Raw genomic sequence first — 18,349 nt, forward strand, 5'->3', positions numbered from 1 at the left:
CGACTGTGCAGCCATACCGTTTAGATAATCTTCTATGAATGTAAGATTTGTAGCCTATTTATACATTATACGACATTGCGGCTTTTCATATATATATATATAAAAAAAGATATGTTGCTCTCAGGAGACTCGGGATCTGCATGCTTTACTTAAAGATAATTATTTCTAATGTACACTCGGACCGCTTCCTGTTTTCTAACAACTGCGCCCATCATCCGGCTTCATTGATTTCATTCCTGAGTGTTATTTATTGCTTGTCTGCATTTTCCTGTATGTGTTTGATTAGATATTAATAAATTCGATCATTCCTGCACGGTGGTGGACACGACTGGTCTGTTCACACGGGTCTGGAAATGGCTTTTACTCTCGGTATAAATACAAATGTCAGAAAAATACAAGGCGGAAATAATAAAGTAACAGTACAAAAAAGGAAACGTGGAACACACAGGCAATTGGAATCAAGCTGCATGCGTGTTAACGGAGTCACGGCGGCAGCAACCGGGGGCTAAGTAACATGGATGTAGATGTAGCAGCATGACTGGCCTTGTTCTTACCAGGATCCCTCGGTTCCTCCATCGTTACTGGCAATGGCTGGTATTTATACAGTTTCTTCATTGACGCAGTGTACCTTTAAGAATGTTCATTATGGCCGCCGATAGTGGCTTTTATGTACACACCAAGTCGCCACCTTGTCGTAAAGTTCTGAGTAATCCTATCTTTGTACGTGCCTTATAAAGGCTTGCACCAGCTGGATGATGGGTTCCTGTGCCTCGGGGGCTGCCTTGCCAGAAAAGCCTGCTTTCAGTTGAGGCGAGGGCAGGACACCCACAGCAGGAGAAGACGGGACCCCTCGCCGAGTGTAACGATTCAGACTGGAGAGAAGGGTGCTCTGAAGGAAGATACAAGAAGCAGATTGTTATCTGGCAGTATTATATGTGTGTGTACACCAAAAGTCGGCATAGGTCGGGCTTCATACCAGTTCAGAGCCAAGCTCCTGCTTCATGCGCTGCTTGTCCCGGGGGTGCACAGCCGGGTCCCGCAGGTAGCGTACAGCTTGGGAGATGGACAGGTAAAAGCAGTTCTCAATGATGAACAGCAGCAGCGGCCTGTGAAGCAAAGATTACAGAGATACTAAACTGGGTTTTCCTGTGCCACTGAGTTATAGGTTTGTAGCTTTTCAGCCTCCCCTTCTATCTGGATAGGGGTCCATCCAAGAACCCAGGTCTCCAGTCTCCCAGCTCTAGGGTCCAGGGGGTTGTGCATTTAGTAGAACTCAGAAATGATGATCAATGGGGAGATTACAATAGCAACTCCTCCACTTTTCGGTTCTGATAAAACTCCCCCACGGGGTCTGGACAGAGTGCATATACTTTTCGTTTCACTTACCTGAGGTTCTTGTTTTCCTCTGAAGGACTTGCAGGAGCTGCAGATGGAAATGGTGGATCTTTCTTCTTATCCATCTGTCATATAAAGAAGATAAAACAGTCAGTCTCAGAATTGAAGTGGAGGCTTTATTTATAGATGGCCTATCCTCATGACAGGCCATCAACATCTGATCACTGGAGTCCAACACCCCGCACTTCCTTCCTTCCCCGATCAGCCATTCTGTAGTGGCTCCAATTTTGGGAACTACTCAGCCCTGTCCATTGTGGACGGAGCAGGTTAATGAGAGCAGCACTGCAGTGACCAGCTCCGTCCACTACAAAAGGGATGGAACAGCTGAGTTTAAGACCCCTCATGATCAGATATTGATGACCTACCCTCAGGATAGGTCCTCCATAACACAAATCCTGGAATAACCCATCTGGATGCTACAAGTGGCAATGAGAAACAGGTCAGAGATGGCCAGTACCGACCACGCATGGCACACAGCAGGGAAGGAGGCCCTTTGTTTTAGCAATTGTCTGGGGTATCAGCATCCAGACCCCAGCAATTAAAACATCTGACATGTCAAGCTTTCTTAAAGTGATTTCCGCTCCCTATCTGAGAGCAGGATGTGAAGAGGAAGCGGAGTGTGCGATATATAAAAGTGTATATTATTTACTGCAGAATTTCTGGGTAAAAAAAGCAGAGTCGATCCTGACAGGACTCCTAGGCTGGTTTCACACGAGCGAGTTGCACACTCTGGACCCGCTGCGCGAGTATTAAACAGCTCCCGTCCTGAAGTTCCAGCACTGCCGGGGTCGCATAGCATTATATTGATTTATGATGCTATGTAACCCTTAGAGGTCTGGAATGTATTGGATAACACTGACAGCATTAGGTCAGTGTTATACAATACATTCCAGAACTGTAAGGGTTACATAATCACATCACAAATCAATATAATGCTATGCGACCCCGGCAGTGCTGGAAGTTCAGGTTGGGAGCTGTCCGATACTCACGCTGCAAGTCCACAGCGTGCAACTCGCTCGTGTGAAACCAGCCTTAGAAGAAACGATGAGAGTCCTTCTCACTCCGCCTACACAAAGTGATCGACAGCCTTCTTTGCGCACACATACAGAGAGAGCCGTCAATGTGTATGGGCGGGATAATTAGGACACACTGTCTCTCCTAGCAGTCTTGCCAGGTTTTACGTTGCTTTTTATCCTAAAATCCTGCAGCAAATCATAAAACCTATATGTCAGAGATGATAGATACCACAGCAGAAATCACCAGACAGGTTCGCTTTAAAGGCTATGTACACCTTAGGGGCAATTGTTTTTAATTATTGCATTGTACACATTTGGAGGTAAAAATCCTTTTTTCAATTGGTCTTTATTCAAATAAATTTGAGCCCCTTTCTCTGTACAGCCTTGAGATTCTCTAGAAGCAGGCTCTATGTTTTTCATGTTTTCCCTCAGGCAGCTCAGCGGAAGGCTCCTTTTATCTGACCTTATAAATAGGGTTGAGCGAACCCGTGGAACTTCACCCCGAACCCGGGCCCCATTTAAGTCAATGGAGACCCGAACTTCACTTTATTATTTTCCGTTATAACGGAAAATAGCATTCTTAATACAGAATACTAAATAAAATGTCTATTGAGGGGTTAAAAAAAAAAAAAAAAACACCTTACTTTATCCACTTGATCGCGCAGCCATTATCCTCTTTTCTTCGGGACCTGCGGTGACGTCACCGCAGGTCCTGCTGAATGAAGATAGAAGGACCTTCTATCTACATTCAGCTGGACCTGCGGTGACATCACCGCAGGTCCTTTTGCAGGTCCCGAAGGAAAGATGATACCGGCTGCGCAATCAAGTGGATGAGGTGATTTTTTTTTTGTTTTTTAACCCCTCAATAGACATTTTATTTAGCATTCTGTTTTAAGAATGCTATTATTTTCCATTATAACGGAAAATATTAAAATCACCCGAACACCGGGCTTCAGTGAAAAAGTGCGGGTTCGGGTTGTCTCAACTCTACTTATAAACTCTCATTCTTATCTTACTGATACGAATGTAGTTTAAATAAGTGTTTCGAGCCATTAGTAATTTAGAGATAATTGTTATTAGATGGCAAAGGGAAAGAAGGATTCTCACAGCTAGGCAGAGGTTAACCCTTTATGACAAAGCTGCTGAATATCTTTTAATAAAGACCAATTGAAAAAATGATTTTTAAGCCAAAAAGAATAAAAATGCAATCATAAAAAAAAAAAATTGCCCCCAAAGGTGTCCATAGACTTTAAGCTTGTAGGCAAATATAAAGCACCCAGGAAACCTTGGTACTTAGACTGTGGGTAATATTCGGACTCTCACCTCTCCAAGCATGTTGAGCATCACATTTACAGTCGCCAGGAAAGTGCCAAATGATGGTACAACGTCTGCATCAAATGCTGGCGTGCTGAAGTTCAGGGCCAACAGCAGATCATACTGTGCCAGGTCCAGAGGCTGAGAAGGACAAAGACTGCGTGAATTCCCATGTGGCCAACCATGATGCTCACTTTGTGCAAGTTCAGCTACAAACCTGAAGTATCTGACAGAGATCTGGTGTGAAGGCCCTCAAGGCAGCTAGCGTCTTGCTGAGGATCTTTAGTAGACTGCGTTGGACAGAGCGCAGAGCTTTCAGCTCCAGGGCCTCACTTTCTGGCTTCGACTGCTTGGATGGGGTTTGGGGAGTGCGCTGACCACGAGAGGTTGAACCCTGTGTCACAGCTTCTCCACTTTTTATCTGAAGAATGTTCCAGAAAGATGATTACCAATATGAATACACCTTCAAGAAGATTAGTGGGCGAAGTTATGATGGCCCTCACCTGTAAGTAATGTTGCAGCATCTTACGGCTGTACAGCAGAGAGGTGCAGGATTGGCACAAGTAACATAAACTGACCTGTGTGAAGAGACAGGAGGGTAAGTTACTAGAAATCCAGCTTCTGTATGAAGTGATGCTGGTCATGACGTTCCATTTCTTACCTGAATGTCCTTCATTAACTGCGGAAGATGGAAATGCCATTCTTTGGTGAAGTTGGAGAGTTGCAGCAAGAAGCCGACTGTGTGATCTGCCTCTTCCAGGCAGGATAAACTCTGCACGGTGCGTACTGCGCTCAGGCACTGGGGGAGCAGACAGCAGTCACTACACCGTCATCTACACGTACACACAACAGTGACCGATCTTACCTGTAATATCCTCTCCTGGTGGACACCTACAAAGTCTAAGGCGTCTGTAAGGAAGTTGTATCTAAGTGTCTTTAGCAGCCTTTCCATAAGAGATACAGTCAGTCGGTAGACGCCCGGCCAAGAAGGAGCGTCAACAGCTTTGCGGGAGGACAGTGGCGGCTGGACCTAAGGTGGGTACATTAAAACAAATCACTTTTTCTATCAAAGCTAAAATACAGTGATTTGCTCAAAGGAGTGTTCCCATACTTCTGGCATGTCCCAGGGGATACAATAAGTGCTTCATTAAAGGGAACCTGTCACCGGGATTTTGTGTATAGAGCTGAGGACATGGGTTGCTAGATGGCCGCTAGCACATCCGCAATACCCAGTCCCCATAGCTCTGTGTGCTTTTATTGTGTAAAAAAACTGATTTGATACATATGCAAATTAACCTGAGATGAGTCCTGACCCTGACTCATCTCACATACAGGACTCATCTCAGGTTAATTTGCATATGTATCAAATCAGTTTTTTTACACAATAAAAGCACACAGAGCTATGGGGACTGGGTATTGCGGATGTGCTAGCGCCATCTAGCAACCCATGTCCTTAGCTCTATACACAAAATCCAGGTGACAGGTTCCCTTTAAGCCCCTTCAAGACATCAGATGCCTGCACTTAAAAAATGGCCACCAGGTTTCTGCTGTTTCACACAGCAGACACTTGGGACTAATGTCTGCGATCGGCGATAACGCTGATAGCAGACATTTAACCCCTCGGATGCCGTGAAGCTGTTTTCCCTGAGAGCGCTGTGCTTCCGGCGACCACACGGCAATCAGGGGAGCTGTTCCTTCCCTGTGGTTTCCTCGGTCCCTCTGAAGGATCTGAGGCTACCACAGTGATAGTTCCTATGCATAGGAAAGTATTGAATGTCCCAAAGGTTGCAATGGTAATTCAATGCAGTCTATGGCAGTGTTTCCCAACCAGTGTGCCTCCAGCTGTTGCAAAACTACAACTCCCAGCATGCCCGGACAGCCTTTGGCTGTGCGGGCATGCTGGGAGTTGTAGTTTTGCAACAGCTGGAGGCACACTGGTTGGGAAACACTGGTCTATGGGACAAGCGATCAAACAATCACATGGTCAAGGCCCCTAAGGGGACTTAATATAAGTGGGAGAGAGGAAAAGTAAAAATTCTAAATCACTCTCTGTTCCCCATAATAAAAATAAACCATAAATAAATAATAATAATAAAAAAACATCAAAACTATTAAATTATAAACTTAATCATCCCCCACGGTGAACGCTGTAACAGAAAAAAAAAAATATCAAGATCGCAGGTTCACTTTTTTTTGTCACTTCACCGCTACAAAAAAAAATAAAAAAATGCATAAAAAGAGATAAAAAAAGACAGGGAATCCACAAAACACGGACATAGCCGACACTTAATAGAAAATGCCTAATCTTGTCCGCAATTGCGGACAAGAATAGGACATGTTCTATTTTTTTCGGGAACGGAATTGCGGATCGATAGAAATGAATGGGTCCGCAATTCCGTTTCGTAAAATGCGAAACGAAATTGCGGACGTGTGAATGGACCCTAAGGGGTAATAAAGGAAGAGCAATGGGAAAGATAACTAAACGATAGTGCAAGGTAATTACAGTGTGTTACGGCATTACATCATTGGCAGAAACATGCATCCCTTACCGTGCTCGCACCATTGGTGCTCAGCTGGTAGACACTCAGCAGAGGCAGGCACATACTCTGAGTGATGCCAGCACCTGCTATGGCTGCAGCACCCTGCAGATAAAAACAAAAGATATGTCAGCCATAATTGAGTATTGTATCTGTTCCGCTTGACTCTAATGCTGCTGTCTTATATGCCTCAGGCCTAGTGAATGGCTATGCTGCATTCACATGGCTAGAACTCCTCCAGGCCACATAATGGCGGCATGCACACAGTCATGTAGGAGGAAGAAAGCTTATAAATTACATACAAAACACTGGGTACATATCAAGCAGAACTTTCAGCGCCTGCCAGTCATAGCAGAGAAGGTTACACAGCAAAAGAGGGCAAGATGCCAGTCTGTGCCCAGTAACGATTCAGTGATGGGCCAAAACTAACTTACCTGATGTGTTTTGGCCAAAGTGAACAACAGGTGGAAAGATGCTTCACAGAAATGGAGGTTCTGCTTGCCCCTGAGGCTGATCTCCAGGGCGCTGAAAAGCAAGGGTAGGACGGGTAGCTGCCTGATGACTTGTATCCACTGGTCGCCATCTTCGTCGGCCTGGCACAGCTCTTTTGCCAAGTGTAAAGCCAGCACGCAAACCTTCACAAAAGGCAAAATTTAGAGACTGTTAACCACAATATGACCAGAATAGGGCAATTCTAGGAGCAATGCGCTGGCACTGGAGTCTCTATGGGCGACACCTCTGCACTAGTTTTCACACATGTTCGCCTCTCACCGTATCACGTTGGTCTTTGTGCCTCGTTCTGGGCATGTCATCAGTGTCCATGCTGTCCTTGTCCTCTGCACCATCTCCAGTTGTCAGTCCATGACGTGTTTCGTCTATGAGCGACATCACCTCATCCTGCAGATTCTCGCACACACTGAGGACCAGCTGCTGGTACTGAGGAATATTGCTGGCTGCACGGATTGTTAAAAAAAAAATATATATATACACACACACACACACACACACACACACACACACACACACACACACATTTTAAAATTCTCTTAATCCAAACTGCAAAGTTTAAAAGAGCGGAAGCAAACCTACTCCCAAAACAGCGCCCCACTGCTCTGTGGGCCGTGTCTGGTACTGCAGCTCAGCCCCATTAGCTTGAAGTGAGGGTTGACATGTTGTATTCTATGCAGCCCTTGTATATGGACAAAAGGAAACCTGACAGATCCACTTTCAGTCACCCAGCGAGGAGCAGAGTTTAAAGGGTAACCCCATCCTTAACACAGATGGCTACAAGCTGTGCCCGGCTTTCTGTAACCCACAGATGAAGAGGCCACGTGCAGCTCGAGGACACTGTTCTTTTGGCTTCTATGGGGAATTAGAGTCCCAATGTTGTAAGGTTTAGGAGAACAACACCCATTTGAAGTACTGCATTCGGAGGAACCCCGCCAATAATGGCAAATCCTAGCGATACATCATCATTTATTTTTTTGATTTAGATTATTTTTATTCGTTTTCAAAAGTAATACAAAAAGTACATCATCATTTCTAGGGCAAACCTCTTTACAGTCCATTTCGCAGTTTTCTTACCTTTCATCGGTTTCATTTCTAACACACAGATCAGGGCTGAGAAGATTCGGGCTTTCGCCTTCTCCATCTGCTGTTTCTCAGCCTGCAGGACGCCCTCTAGGATTCTCGCCAGAGATTTGAGAATGTCCTCAGGTGAATGGAGCTCACTGTCAGCAACACAAAATCCTGTCAAACTCTAAAATCACGACAGAGACGCTGCTATTCAGATACTGGGAATCTCCAAAACAGATGAAATAATACTAGGAAATGTGAAACTTCTGACACGTGACAAGGAGGTGGTGTTCCTTATGCATCAGGATAGCGGTATACTGCCCCACTAAATGTAAAGCTGGCCACACATCTAGGAAAGCGGTCAGATAAAATCCCCATACATATGCAGCCTTTGCTCCTTCGAATGTGCATGTGTTCTCAACCGGTTGAATACTCCATTGTCAGTGACCTCTGGCAGAAGGAACTGGTCATGTTGAAATCTAACTGCCTGATCCTTCATCAGTATTAAAGTCCTGGAAAACCCCTTTAAGCTACTAGATGCAACTGTGCCCCCTCAAGGTTTTAAAGGGGCAATTAGATGACATTTTTTTTGCACTATAAGATGCACTCAATAGGATAGTGGAGGGATTAATATTTGATATTGATGGCCTACCCTCAGGAAAGGTCATCAATATGAGATTGGCAGAGATCCAACTCCTGGCACCCCTGCCGATCAACTGGTTTTGAGGAGATCGCAATGCCATGGCCTCCTCGCAGCTCACCAAACACCGCGCCGTACATTGTATGGCGGCTGAGCTTGGTATTGCGGCTCAGCCCCAGTCACTTGAATGGGAGTGAGCTTCCCCTAGACCATGAGACCAATGAACGTGGCATCACATGGCCCAGGAAGAGGCATAAGCACTCAGAGGTCCCGGGAGTCAGACCCCACCTATCTCATATTGATGACCTATGCTTAGGATAGGTCATCAATATGTAAATCCCAAAGGACCCCTTTAAAGGGGTTGTCCCATCTTAGACATTGGGGGCATACCTCTGGGACCCACACTTATGCTTAGAACGGTGCCCGCAAAGTCCTGGAGGGTGCACCACACATGAGCTGCCACCCTGTATTTATTCCAGCGTGAACAGTCCGCTGCAGATGTGAATGTAGCCTAACTCTGGATATTAGAAATCAGAACTCTGAGGGCAGACTTACTTCTTCCAGCGTCGCAGTAAAATCATCATCAACGTGCAGTGCATGAAGCCGAGCTGCAGACAAGGCGCCGAGCTGGGGACCTGGAACTACAGAGATTTGTGTTATTTACAGTCAGATCAATGCCACATACTGACTGCTGAGAATGTAACCAGTCTCAGCCCACAATGTCCTGTACGACAAGGTGGCAGCAAGATAGTTACCAAGATTTCTGTTCCTGACAAGATGTCCTGGAAGAGCGCCTGCTTTACTTTCATGTCTGTCAAGTGCATCACATCTGCCTGTCATGGGAAGCAATCACAAAATCAGCAAAGGTAAAAGTCACAGCATAAAATATGCACGGTAGTGCTATCACAACATAAAAGATTGAAGGGCATCTGTCAGCAGTTTTGTACCTATGACACTGGCTGACCTGTTACATGTGCACTTGGCAGCTGAAGGCATCTGTCTTGGCCCTATGTTCCTATGTGCCCGCATCGCTGGGAAATAAGGAGACTTTTGTATTACTTACCAGTAAAGTCTCTTTCTCGCTCTTCCTTGGGGGACACAGGAAACCATGGGTATAGCTCTGCTCCCTAGGAGGCGTGACACTAAGCGAAAGCTGTAAGCCCCTCCTCCATCAGCTATACCCTTCAGCCTGGAGAAGAGACTGCCAGTTGCGTGTCCAAGTAGTGAAAGATAACCACCAACCGGAAAAAGAACTGCCGAGCCCCAACGGGGGCAACCAAGCCGGAACCACAACTGTAACCCAATGAAGGGCGGGTGCTGTGTCCCCCAAGGAAGAGCGAGAAAGAGACTTTACTGGTAAGTAATACAAAAGTCTCCTTTTCTCGCCCATATTCCTTGGGGGACACAGGAAACCATGGGACGTTCCAGAGCAGTCCCAGAAGGGAGGGACCAGAACAAACTAGACCAACACCAGAGGCATCAATCAACTGCCGCCTGCAACACCAGACGGCCTAAAGCAGCGTCAGCCGACGCATGAGTATGCACCCTGTAGAACTTGGTGAAGGTGTGCAAGGAGGACCAAGTGGCCGCCTTGCAAATCTGCTCCGAAGAAGCCCGATTTCTCTGAGCCCAGGAAGCCCCGACCGCTCTAGTGGAGTGAGCGGTAACACCAAGGGGAGGAACCCTGCCCTTGGCGAGATAAGCCTCAGTAACAGCCATCTTGACAAAACGGGCGATAGCAACTTTGGATGCCGCCATCCCTCTGCGCGACCCTTCCGGGACCACAAAGAGCGAGTCAGTATGCCTGAAAGAGCTGGTTACTTCCAGGTAAATCTTGAGCGCCCTGACAACGTCCAGGCGATGAAGCTTCCTCTCCCGCGGATGGGAAGGGGAAGGACACAAAGAGGGGAGAACGATGTCCTCGTTCAGATGAAAGGCGGAGACCACCTTAGGAAGGAAGGAAGGGACCGGACGAAGAACCACCTTGTCCTGGTGGAACACTAGGAAAGGTTCCAGACAGGAGAGTGCAGCCAATTCGGACACCCTCCGAAGAGAGGTGATGGCTACAAGGAAAATAACCTTGCAGGACAGAAGTCGCAAGGAAACCGTCCGCAGAGGCTCGAAAGGAGAAGCCTGGAGCGCTGAGAGAACCAGGTTCAGGTCCCAGGGCGGTACCGGAGGGTGATACGGGGGAACCGCGTGAGCCACGCCCTGAAGGAAGGTCTTGACAGGACCAAGGGGGGCCAGTGGGCGCTGAAACAAAATGGACAGCGCAGATACCTGACCCTTCAAAGAACTAAGGCCTAGACCTTGGGCCAGTCCGCTCTGCAGGAAGGACAAAACGGTGGGGAGAGAAAAGCGGAGCGGAGGAATCCCCAGATCGGCACAGAACCCCAAAAAGGTCCTCCAGGTCCTATAATAGATCCTAGAAGAGGACGGCTTACGGGCGCGGATCATGGTGCGGACGACGTCCGCAGAAAAACCCCTACGTGTCAGGACGGTGGTCTCAACAACCACGCCGTCAAACGTAGGGACCCTAAACGCGGGTGGAAGATCGGTCCCTGAGAGAGAAGATCTTCCCTGGCGGGCAGCGGCCAGGGCGCGTCTGCCAGGAGCAGCATGAGGTCGGCATACCAAGACCGGCGGGGCCAGTCCGGAGCGACCAGAATCACCGAGACGCCTTCCGCCGCGATCTTCCGAAGGACCTTGGGCAGGAGAGGGATGGGAGGGAATATGTATGGGCGCGCGAAGCCTCGCCAAGGAAGAACGAGGGCGTCGGCTCCGCAAGCTCCCGGATCCCTGGCCCTGGACAGATAGGCGGGGACCTTGTGATTGAATTTTGAGGCCATGAGGTCCACGTCCGGTATGCCCCAACGAAGGCAAATGGCCTCGAATACCTCCGGGTGAAGAGACCACTCGCCGGGGTCGACGGTGGTGCGACTGAGGAAGTCCGCCGCCCAATTGTCCACCCCTGGAATAAAAATTGCAGATAGGGCCGGGACGTGGGCTTCCGCCCAACGGAGAATGCTGGAGACCTCCCGCATCGCAGCAGCGCTGCGAGTGCCCCCCTGGTGGTTTATGTACGCCACAGCCGTGGCGTTGTCTGATTGTACACGAACTGGATGACCCTTCAGCAGATGAGTCCAGTGTCGTAGAGACAGAAGGGCCGCTCTCAGTTCCAGGACATTGATCGAGAGTTTGGACTCCGATGGAGACCAAATGCCCTGGACGGATCGGGGAGGAAACACGCCTCCCCAGCCCGAGAGACTGGCATCGGTTGTAACCACCAACCAGTTGAGTGGCAGAAAGGACCTGCCCAGAAGAGGGGACTGTAACCACCAGCGGAGAGATGACTGCACCGGAGGCGAAAGATGGAAGGGATGATCCAGAGACTGCGGTGATTTGTCCCAGGAGGAGAGGATCGCCCGTTGGAGAGGGCGGGAGTGAAACTGCGCAAATGGGATCGCCTCGAAGCAGGCAACCATCTGCCCCAATACCCGCATGCAGAAGCGGAAAGCGGGCCGGGGTTGGGCGGTGAAGTGGAGGTCCCCTTGGACAATGTAGCAGTGGCCATGTTGGTAGCAGCGGTGGGAGGGAGGAAAGGGGAGATGGAGCAGCCACTCTCACCATACGCTGTCTTCGCCCTCAGTCCATCCAGCGGGGGTCGCCCCTTCAGCTCCTGGCACCGCATGGCAGGAAGCCGGGGGAGGGACTTGGCGTGCGGGCGACCCTGAGCTGGCGGGACGCAGGGGAGCGAGGCTGCCCTGGTCCACCCTTGGTCTTCTGTGGGGGAGGCGCAGTGCGGAATTACCGGCACTGGCGCAACTCAACCCGGAGAAACAGAGGGTCTAATGCGCCTCTGTTGTCCCTGTAGGTTAGAAAAAAAACCGAATTAAAAAACAACAATAACGTAAAAATAAAAAATCATAGGAAAACAACCCTGCATAAGCAGGGGGTGTCTTGCCTCCTTGGACACTTGAAGCAAAACTGGCAGTCTCTTTCCAGGCTGAAGGGTATAGCTGATGGAGGAGGGGCTTACAGCTTTCACTTAGTGTCACGCCTCCTAGGGAGCAGAGCTATACCCATGGTTTCCTGTGTCCCCCAAGGAATATGGGCGAGAAAAGGAGACTTTTGTATTACTTACCAGTAAAGTCTCTTTCTCGCTCTTCCTTGGGGGACACAGGAAACCATGGGTATAGCTCTGCTCCCTAGGAGGCGTGACACTAGCGAAAGCTGTAAGCCCCTCCTCCATCAGCTATACCCTTCAGCCTGGAGAAGAGACTGCCAGTTGCGTGTCCAAGTAGTGAAAGATAACCACCAACCGGGAAAAAGAACTGTCGAGCCCCAACGGGGGCAACCAAGCCGGAACCACAACTGTAACCCAATGAAGGGCGGGGTGCTGTGTCCCCCAAGGAAGAGACGAGAAAGAGACTTTACTGGTAAGAATACAAAAGTCTCCTTTTCTCGCCCATATTCCTTGGGGGACACAGGAAACCATGGGACGTTCCAGAGCAGTCCCAGAAGGGAGGGACCAGAACAACTCAACCAACACCAGAGGCAACAATCAACTCCGCCTGCAACACCAGACGGCCTACAGCAGCGTCAGCCGACGCATGAGTATGCACCCTGTAGAACTTGGTGAAGGTGTGCAAGGAGGACCAAGTGGCCGCCTTGCAATCTGCTCCGAAGAAGCCCGATTTCTCTGAGCCCAGGAAGCCCCGACCAGCTCTAGTGGAGTGAGCGGTAACACCAAGGGGAGGAACCCTGCCCTTGGCGAGATAAGCCTCAGTAACAGCCATCTTGACAAAACGAGCGATAGCAACTTTGGATGCCGCCATCCCTCTGCGCGACCCTTCCGGGACCACAAAGAGCGAGTCAGTATGCCTGAAAGAGCTGGTTACTTCCAGGTAAATCTTGAGCGCCCTGACAACGTCCAGGCGATGAAGCTTCCTCTCCCTTGCGGATGGGAAGGGGAAGGACACAAAGAGGGGAGAACGATGTCCTCGTTCAGATGAAGAGGCGGAGACCACCTTAGGAAGGAAGGAAGGGACGGACTGAAGAACCACCTTGTCCTGGTGGAACACTAGGAAAGGTTATCCAGACAGGAGAGTGCAGCCAATTCGACACCCTCCGAAGAGAGGTGATGGCTACAAGGAAAATAACCTTGCAGGACAGAAGTCGCAAGGAAACCGTCCGCAGAGGCTCGAAAGGAGAAGCCTGGAGCGCTGAGAGAACCAGGTTCAGGTCCCAGGGCGGTACCGGAGGGTGATACGGGGGAACCGCGTGAGCCACGCCCTGAAGGAAGGTCTTGACAGGACCAAGGGGGGCCAGTGGGCGCTGAAACAAAATGGACAGCGCAGATACCTGACCCTTCAAAGAACTAAGGCCTAGACCTTGGGCCAGTCCGCTCTGCAGGAAGGACAAAACGGTGGGGAGAGAAAAGCGGAGCGGAGGAATCCCCAGATCGGCACAGAACCCCAAAAAAGTCCTCCAGGTCCTATAATAGATCCTAGAAGAGGACGGCTTACGGGCGCGGATCATGGTGCGGACGACGTCCGCAGAAAAGCCCCTACGTGTCAGGACGGTGGTCTCAACAACCACGCCGTCAAACGTAGGGACCCTAAACGCGGGTGGAAGATCGGTCCCTGAGAGAGAAGATCTTCCCTGGCGGGCAGTGGCCAGGGCGCGTCTGCCAGGAGCAGCATGAGGTCGGCATACCAAGACCGGCGGGGCCAGTCCGGAGCGACCAGAATCACCGAGACGCCTTCCGCCGCGATCTTCCGAAGGACCTTGGGCAGGAGAGGGATGGGAGGGAATATGTATGGGCGCGCGAAGCCTCGCCAAGGAAGAACGAGGGCGTCGGCTCCGCAAGCTCCCGGATCCCTGGCCCTGGACAGATAGGCGGGGACCTTGTGATTGAATTTTGAGGCCATGAGGTCCACGTCCGGAATGCCCCAACGAAGGCAAATGGCCTCGAATACCTCCGGGTGAAGAGACCACTCGCCGGGGTCGACGGTGGTGCGACTGAGGAAGTCCGCCGCCCAATTGTCCACCCCTGGAATAAAAATTGCAGATAGGGCCGGGACGTGGGCTTCCGCCCAACGGAGAATGCTGGTGACCTCCCGCATCGCTGCAGCGCTGCGAGTGCCCCCCTGGTGGTTTATGTACGCCACGGCCGTGGCGTTGTCTGATTGTACACGAACTGGATGACCCTTCAGCAGATGAGTCCAGTGTCGTAGAGACAGAAGGGCCGCTCTCAGTTCCAGGACATTGATCGAGAGTTTGGACTCCGATGGAGACCAAATGCCCTGGACGGATCGGGGAGGAAACACGCCTCCCCAGCCCGAGAGACTGGCATCGGTTGTAACCACCAACCAGTTGAGTGGCAGAAAGGACCTGCCCAGAAGAGGGGACTGTAACCACCAGCGGAGAGATGACCGCACCGGAGGCGAAAGATGGAAGGGATGATCCAGAGACTGCGGCGATTTGTCCCAGGAGGAGAGGATCGCCCGTTGGAGAGGGCGGGGGTGAAACTGTGCAAATGGGATCGCCTCGAAGCAGGCAACCATCTGCCCCAATACCCGCATGCAGAAGCGGAAGGACGGTCGACGGTGGAGAAGGAGACCCCGAACCGCCCCACGGAGGATCAGACGTTTTTCCGAGGGAAGACGTACCTCCGCCGCTCCCGTGTCTAAAAGCATTCCCAGGAAGACGAGTTGTCTGGAGGGGGGAAGAGAGGACTTGGGGAAGTTGATGACCCAACCGAACCTCGCCAGAGTCTCTAGAGTGAGATCCACGCTGGCAACCGCTTGAGAAAGGGACGGAGCCTTGATGAGGATATCGTCCAAGTACGGTAGCAGAAAAACACCCCTGGAACGGAGTAAGGCTAAAACCGGGGCCAGGACCTTGGTGAACACCCGGGGGGCTGTTGCCAGTCCAAAGGGAAGGGCGACAAATTGGAAGTGGAGGTCCCCCACGGCGAATCGAAGGAAGCGATGGTGACACTGGGCTACCGGAACATGGAGGTAGGCATCCTGTATATCGATGGAAGACATGAAATCTCCCTGCTCCAGGGAAGCCACCGCGGAGCGGAGGGACTCCATCCGAAACCGTCGAAGGAGGAGAAAACGGTTGAGCTTTTTGAGGTCCAAAATGGGCCGCACCGAACCTCCCTTCTTGGGAACTACAAAGAGGTTCGAGTAGAACCCTTGGAATCTTTCCTCTAGAGGAACGGGGGTAATCACCCCCCTGTCCAGTAAGGCTTGAACGGCCGCGGAGAACGCAGCCGCGTCTTTCGGGTCTCGCGTGGGGCGGGAGCGAAAGAACCGATCCGGAGGGAAGGATGCAAATTCGATTTTGTATCCGGAGGACACAATTTCGAGGGCCCAGGCGTCGGAGACGTGAGCCATCCAGACGTCCTTGAAAAGGAGGAGCCGGCCCCCCACCCGGGTGGGTGGGGGCGCGCCTTCAGGCAGAGGACTGTTTTGCTGCGGGTGTGCGGGCAGCCTGCGGCTTGCGCCAGGAGGGCTGCGCCCGAAAAAACGGCTTCCTACGCTTGTCCTGGGGAGGAGCCGAAGCGGCAGCTGTGGTGGGAGCCCCAGAGGCCCTGCGGGAGGACCGAAAACGAGACGCACCAGGGCGTCCGCGGGGGGCGCCCCTGGCTTGGGGTTGAGGAAGATGGGTGCTTTTACCACCCGTGGCCTCTGAAATAAGTTCGTCTAAGCGGACCCCGAAAAGGCGGGAACCCGCAAACGGTAGCCCCGCCAAGGAACGTTTGGAGGCAGCGTCCGCTTTCCAGACCTTCAGCCAGAGCTCCCTCCTGACGGCAACTGCCAGGGCGGAGGAGCGTGCAATAAGGGCTCCCGCATCAAGGGAGGCCTCACAGACAAAATTCCCGGCCCGAATAATAAGCTGGGCCAAGGAACGTAGGTCCTGGATGGGGATGTCCGAGTCCAACTCCTGTTCCAGCTGCGTACCCCAAGCAGAGATTGCTTTCCCTGCCCAAGCAGAGGCAAAAACCGGTCTGAGGGCAGAACCGGAGGCAGCAAAAATGCCCTTGGACAGGGTCTCCATGCGACGGTCCTCCGCTGACTGAAGAGAGGACCCGTCGGGAACAGGGATGGCCGTGTTCTTTGACAGCCGGGCCACAGGGGGGTCCACCTTGGGTGGGGAAGACCAGGTGGCCACGACATCGGCTGGAAAAGGATAGCAAATGTCCAGCTTCGTTGGGTTGACAAAACGGGCGTCCGGGCGAGCCCAAGCCTTAGACACCACGGAGGAGAAATCAGAGTGGATTGGAAAGACTTTTGAGGCCTGCCTGGGTCTGATAAAGGAGACGCTAGCTGCGTCCGAGCTAGGGGGGTCATCCTGCACCTTAAAGGTGTCACGTATATCAGAGATGAGTTGACCCATCGCTGAGGCTAGCTTGGACGGCAGGGCCGAGTCCATTTCCAAATCTGAAGCCGCCAATTCACCTTCAGAGAGCGAATCCTTTGGAGAGGAGAGGCTCGTCTGGGTGCGCACGCGTGGCGGGGAGAGGGAGGCATCCGAGGAGGAGGCTCGCTCTACTCTAATACGCTTCTGAGAGTGCCTAGCTCGGGAGGGGTCACTAGGAGAGGGTGAACCCGCTGCAGCGGCAGAAGCAGTGGACCCGGAGGGCGCGACAGTCAGAGTGGCGTCCTGCGGGGTAGGTGGCCTGTCTATTAGGCGGCCCACGACATGAGTGAGGCTTTCCACGGCCTGGGACAGGGATCTAGCCCAGTCAGGCGGGTCAGAGGAAGCAGGGAGCGACACAGCGGGCGACTGAGGCTGCGGTGGAGCTCGGCATGCAGTACAGTGCGGATCAGACTGCCCCCGGGGAAAGGGTTCCCTACAAGCAGTACAGGCATGGTACCATGGCTTGGCGGCTGCAGAAGGGTCTGACATGGTGGAAAGATGTTGCACTTAAAAGTGAGAACCAAGCAACAGTACTGTGGCACGGAGGGGGTTAAACAGTCCTACCAGACCCGGAGATACAAGCGGCAGCTGTAAGGGGAACAGACTGAGGAGGCTGTGGAGGAGAGGCAGCAGCACGGAGCTGAATGGCTTCAGGATCGCACGGCAGAGAGATGAACCCGGAAGTAGCGGAGCGCAGCAGCACGGAGCTGAATGTGTAAGGAAGCTCCGCCCCCCCTCTGCCGCGCTGAAGCCGAAGCAGAGCCGCGCGCGCGCGGCAAAATGATTTTAACCCCCAAGGATGTTGAAGTGCCGGCCATGACATGGCGCCGTTCATGCCAGGAAAACGGCTCCCACCGCGCCTAGATGTAGCAGACGGCTTGCATGTCTGCAGCCGTCCCTGTAAGGCAGCGTTCTAGGACTGCCCTCCAACTAAGCCCGGTAACGTCCCGATATTCCGTGGCGGGGGGCGGGGGGGGGGGGGGGGGGGGGTTGTCCGGGATTGTAGCAGTGGCCATGTAACAGTGGCCATGTTGGTAGCAGCGGTGGGAGGGAGGAAGGGGAGGCTGGAGCAGCCACTCTCACCATACGCTGTCTTCGCCCTCAGTCCATCCAGCGGGGGTCGCCCCTTCAGCTCCTGGCACCGCGGTGGCAGGAAGCCGGGGGAGGGACTTGGCGTGCGGGCGACCCTGAGCTGGCGGGACGCAGGGGAGCGAGGCTGCCCTGGTCCACCTTGTCTTCTGTGGGGGAGGCGGCAGTGCGGAATTACCGGCACTGGCGCAACTCAACCCCGGGAGAAACAGAGGGGTCTAATGCGCCTCTGTTGTCCCTGTAGGTAGAAGAAAACCGAGTTAAAAACAACAAATACGTAAAAATAAAAATCATAGGATAACAACCCTGCATAAGCAGGGGGTGTCTTGCCTCCTTGGACACTAAGC

The 18,349-nt window shown here is 51.8% G+C and overlaps 1 protein-coding gene across 2 annotated transcripts in view; it reads right to left on the minus strand.

Moving 5' to 3' along the window:
* Positions 1-346: 346 nt before the first annotated feature.
* Positions 347-18,349, minus strand: part of NUP188 (nucleoporin 188) — a 42,500-nt gene continuing 24,497 nt past the window's right edge. For both annotated transcript variants that reach the window (XM_040405635.1, XM_040405634.1), the window contains 14 exons: positions 9,233-9,310; positions 9,033-9,118; positions 7,847-7,992; positions 7,034-7,215; positions 6,697-6,897; positions 6,275-6,367; positions 4,591-4,755; positions 4,387-4,524; positions 4,229-4,303; positions 3,943-4,146; positions 3,735-3,866; positions 1,387-1,460; positions 977-1,106; positions 347-889 (listed from right to left, as the gene is read on the minus strand). In XM_040405635.1, the coding sequence (XP_040261569.1) occupies positions 713-889; positions 977-1,106; positions 1,387-1,460; positions 3,735-3,866; positions 3,943-4,146; positions 4,229-4,303; positions 4,387-4,524; positions 4,591-4,755; positions 6,275-6,367; positions 6,697-6,897; positions 7,034-7,215; positions 7,847-7,992; positions 9,033-9,118; positions 9,233-9,310 (1,881 nt within the window). In that variant the 3' untranslated portion in view covers positions 347-712. The remainder of the gene's footprint in view (positions 890-976; positions 1,107-1,386; positions 1,461-3,734; positions 3,867-3,942; positions 4,147-4,228; positions 4,304-4,386; positions 4,525-4,590; positions 4,756-6,274; positions 6,368-6,696; positions 6,898-7,033; positions 7,216-7,846; positions 7,993-9,032; positions 9,119-9,232; positions 9,311-18,349) is intronic.

The sequence above is a fragment of the Bufo bufo genome, chromosome 8, assembly GCF_905171765.1.
Source record: "Bufo bufo chromosome 8, aBufBuf1.1, whole genome shotgun sequence".
Taxonomy (NCBI): domain Eukaryota; kingdom Metazoa; phylum Chordata; class Amphibia; order Anura; family Bufonidae; genus Bufo; species Bufo bufo.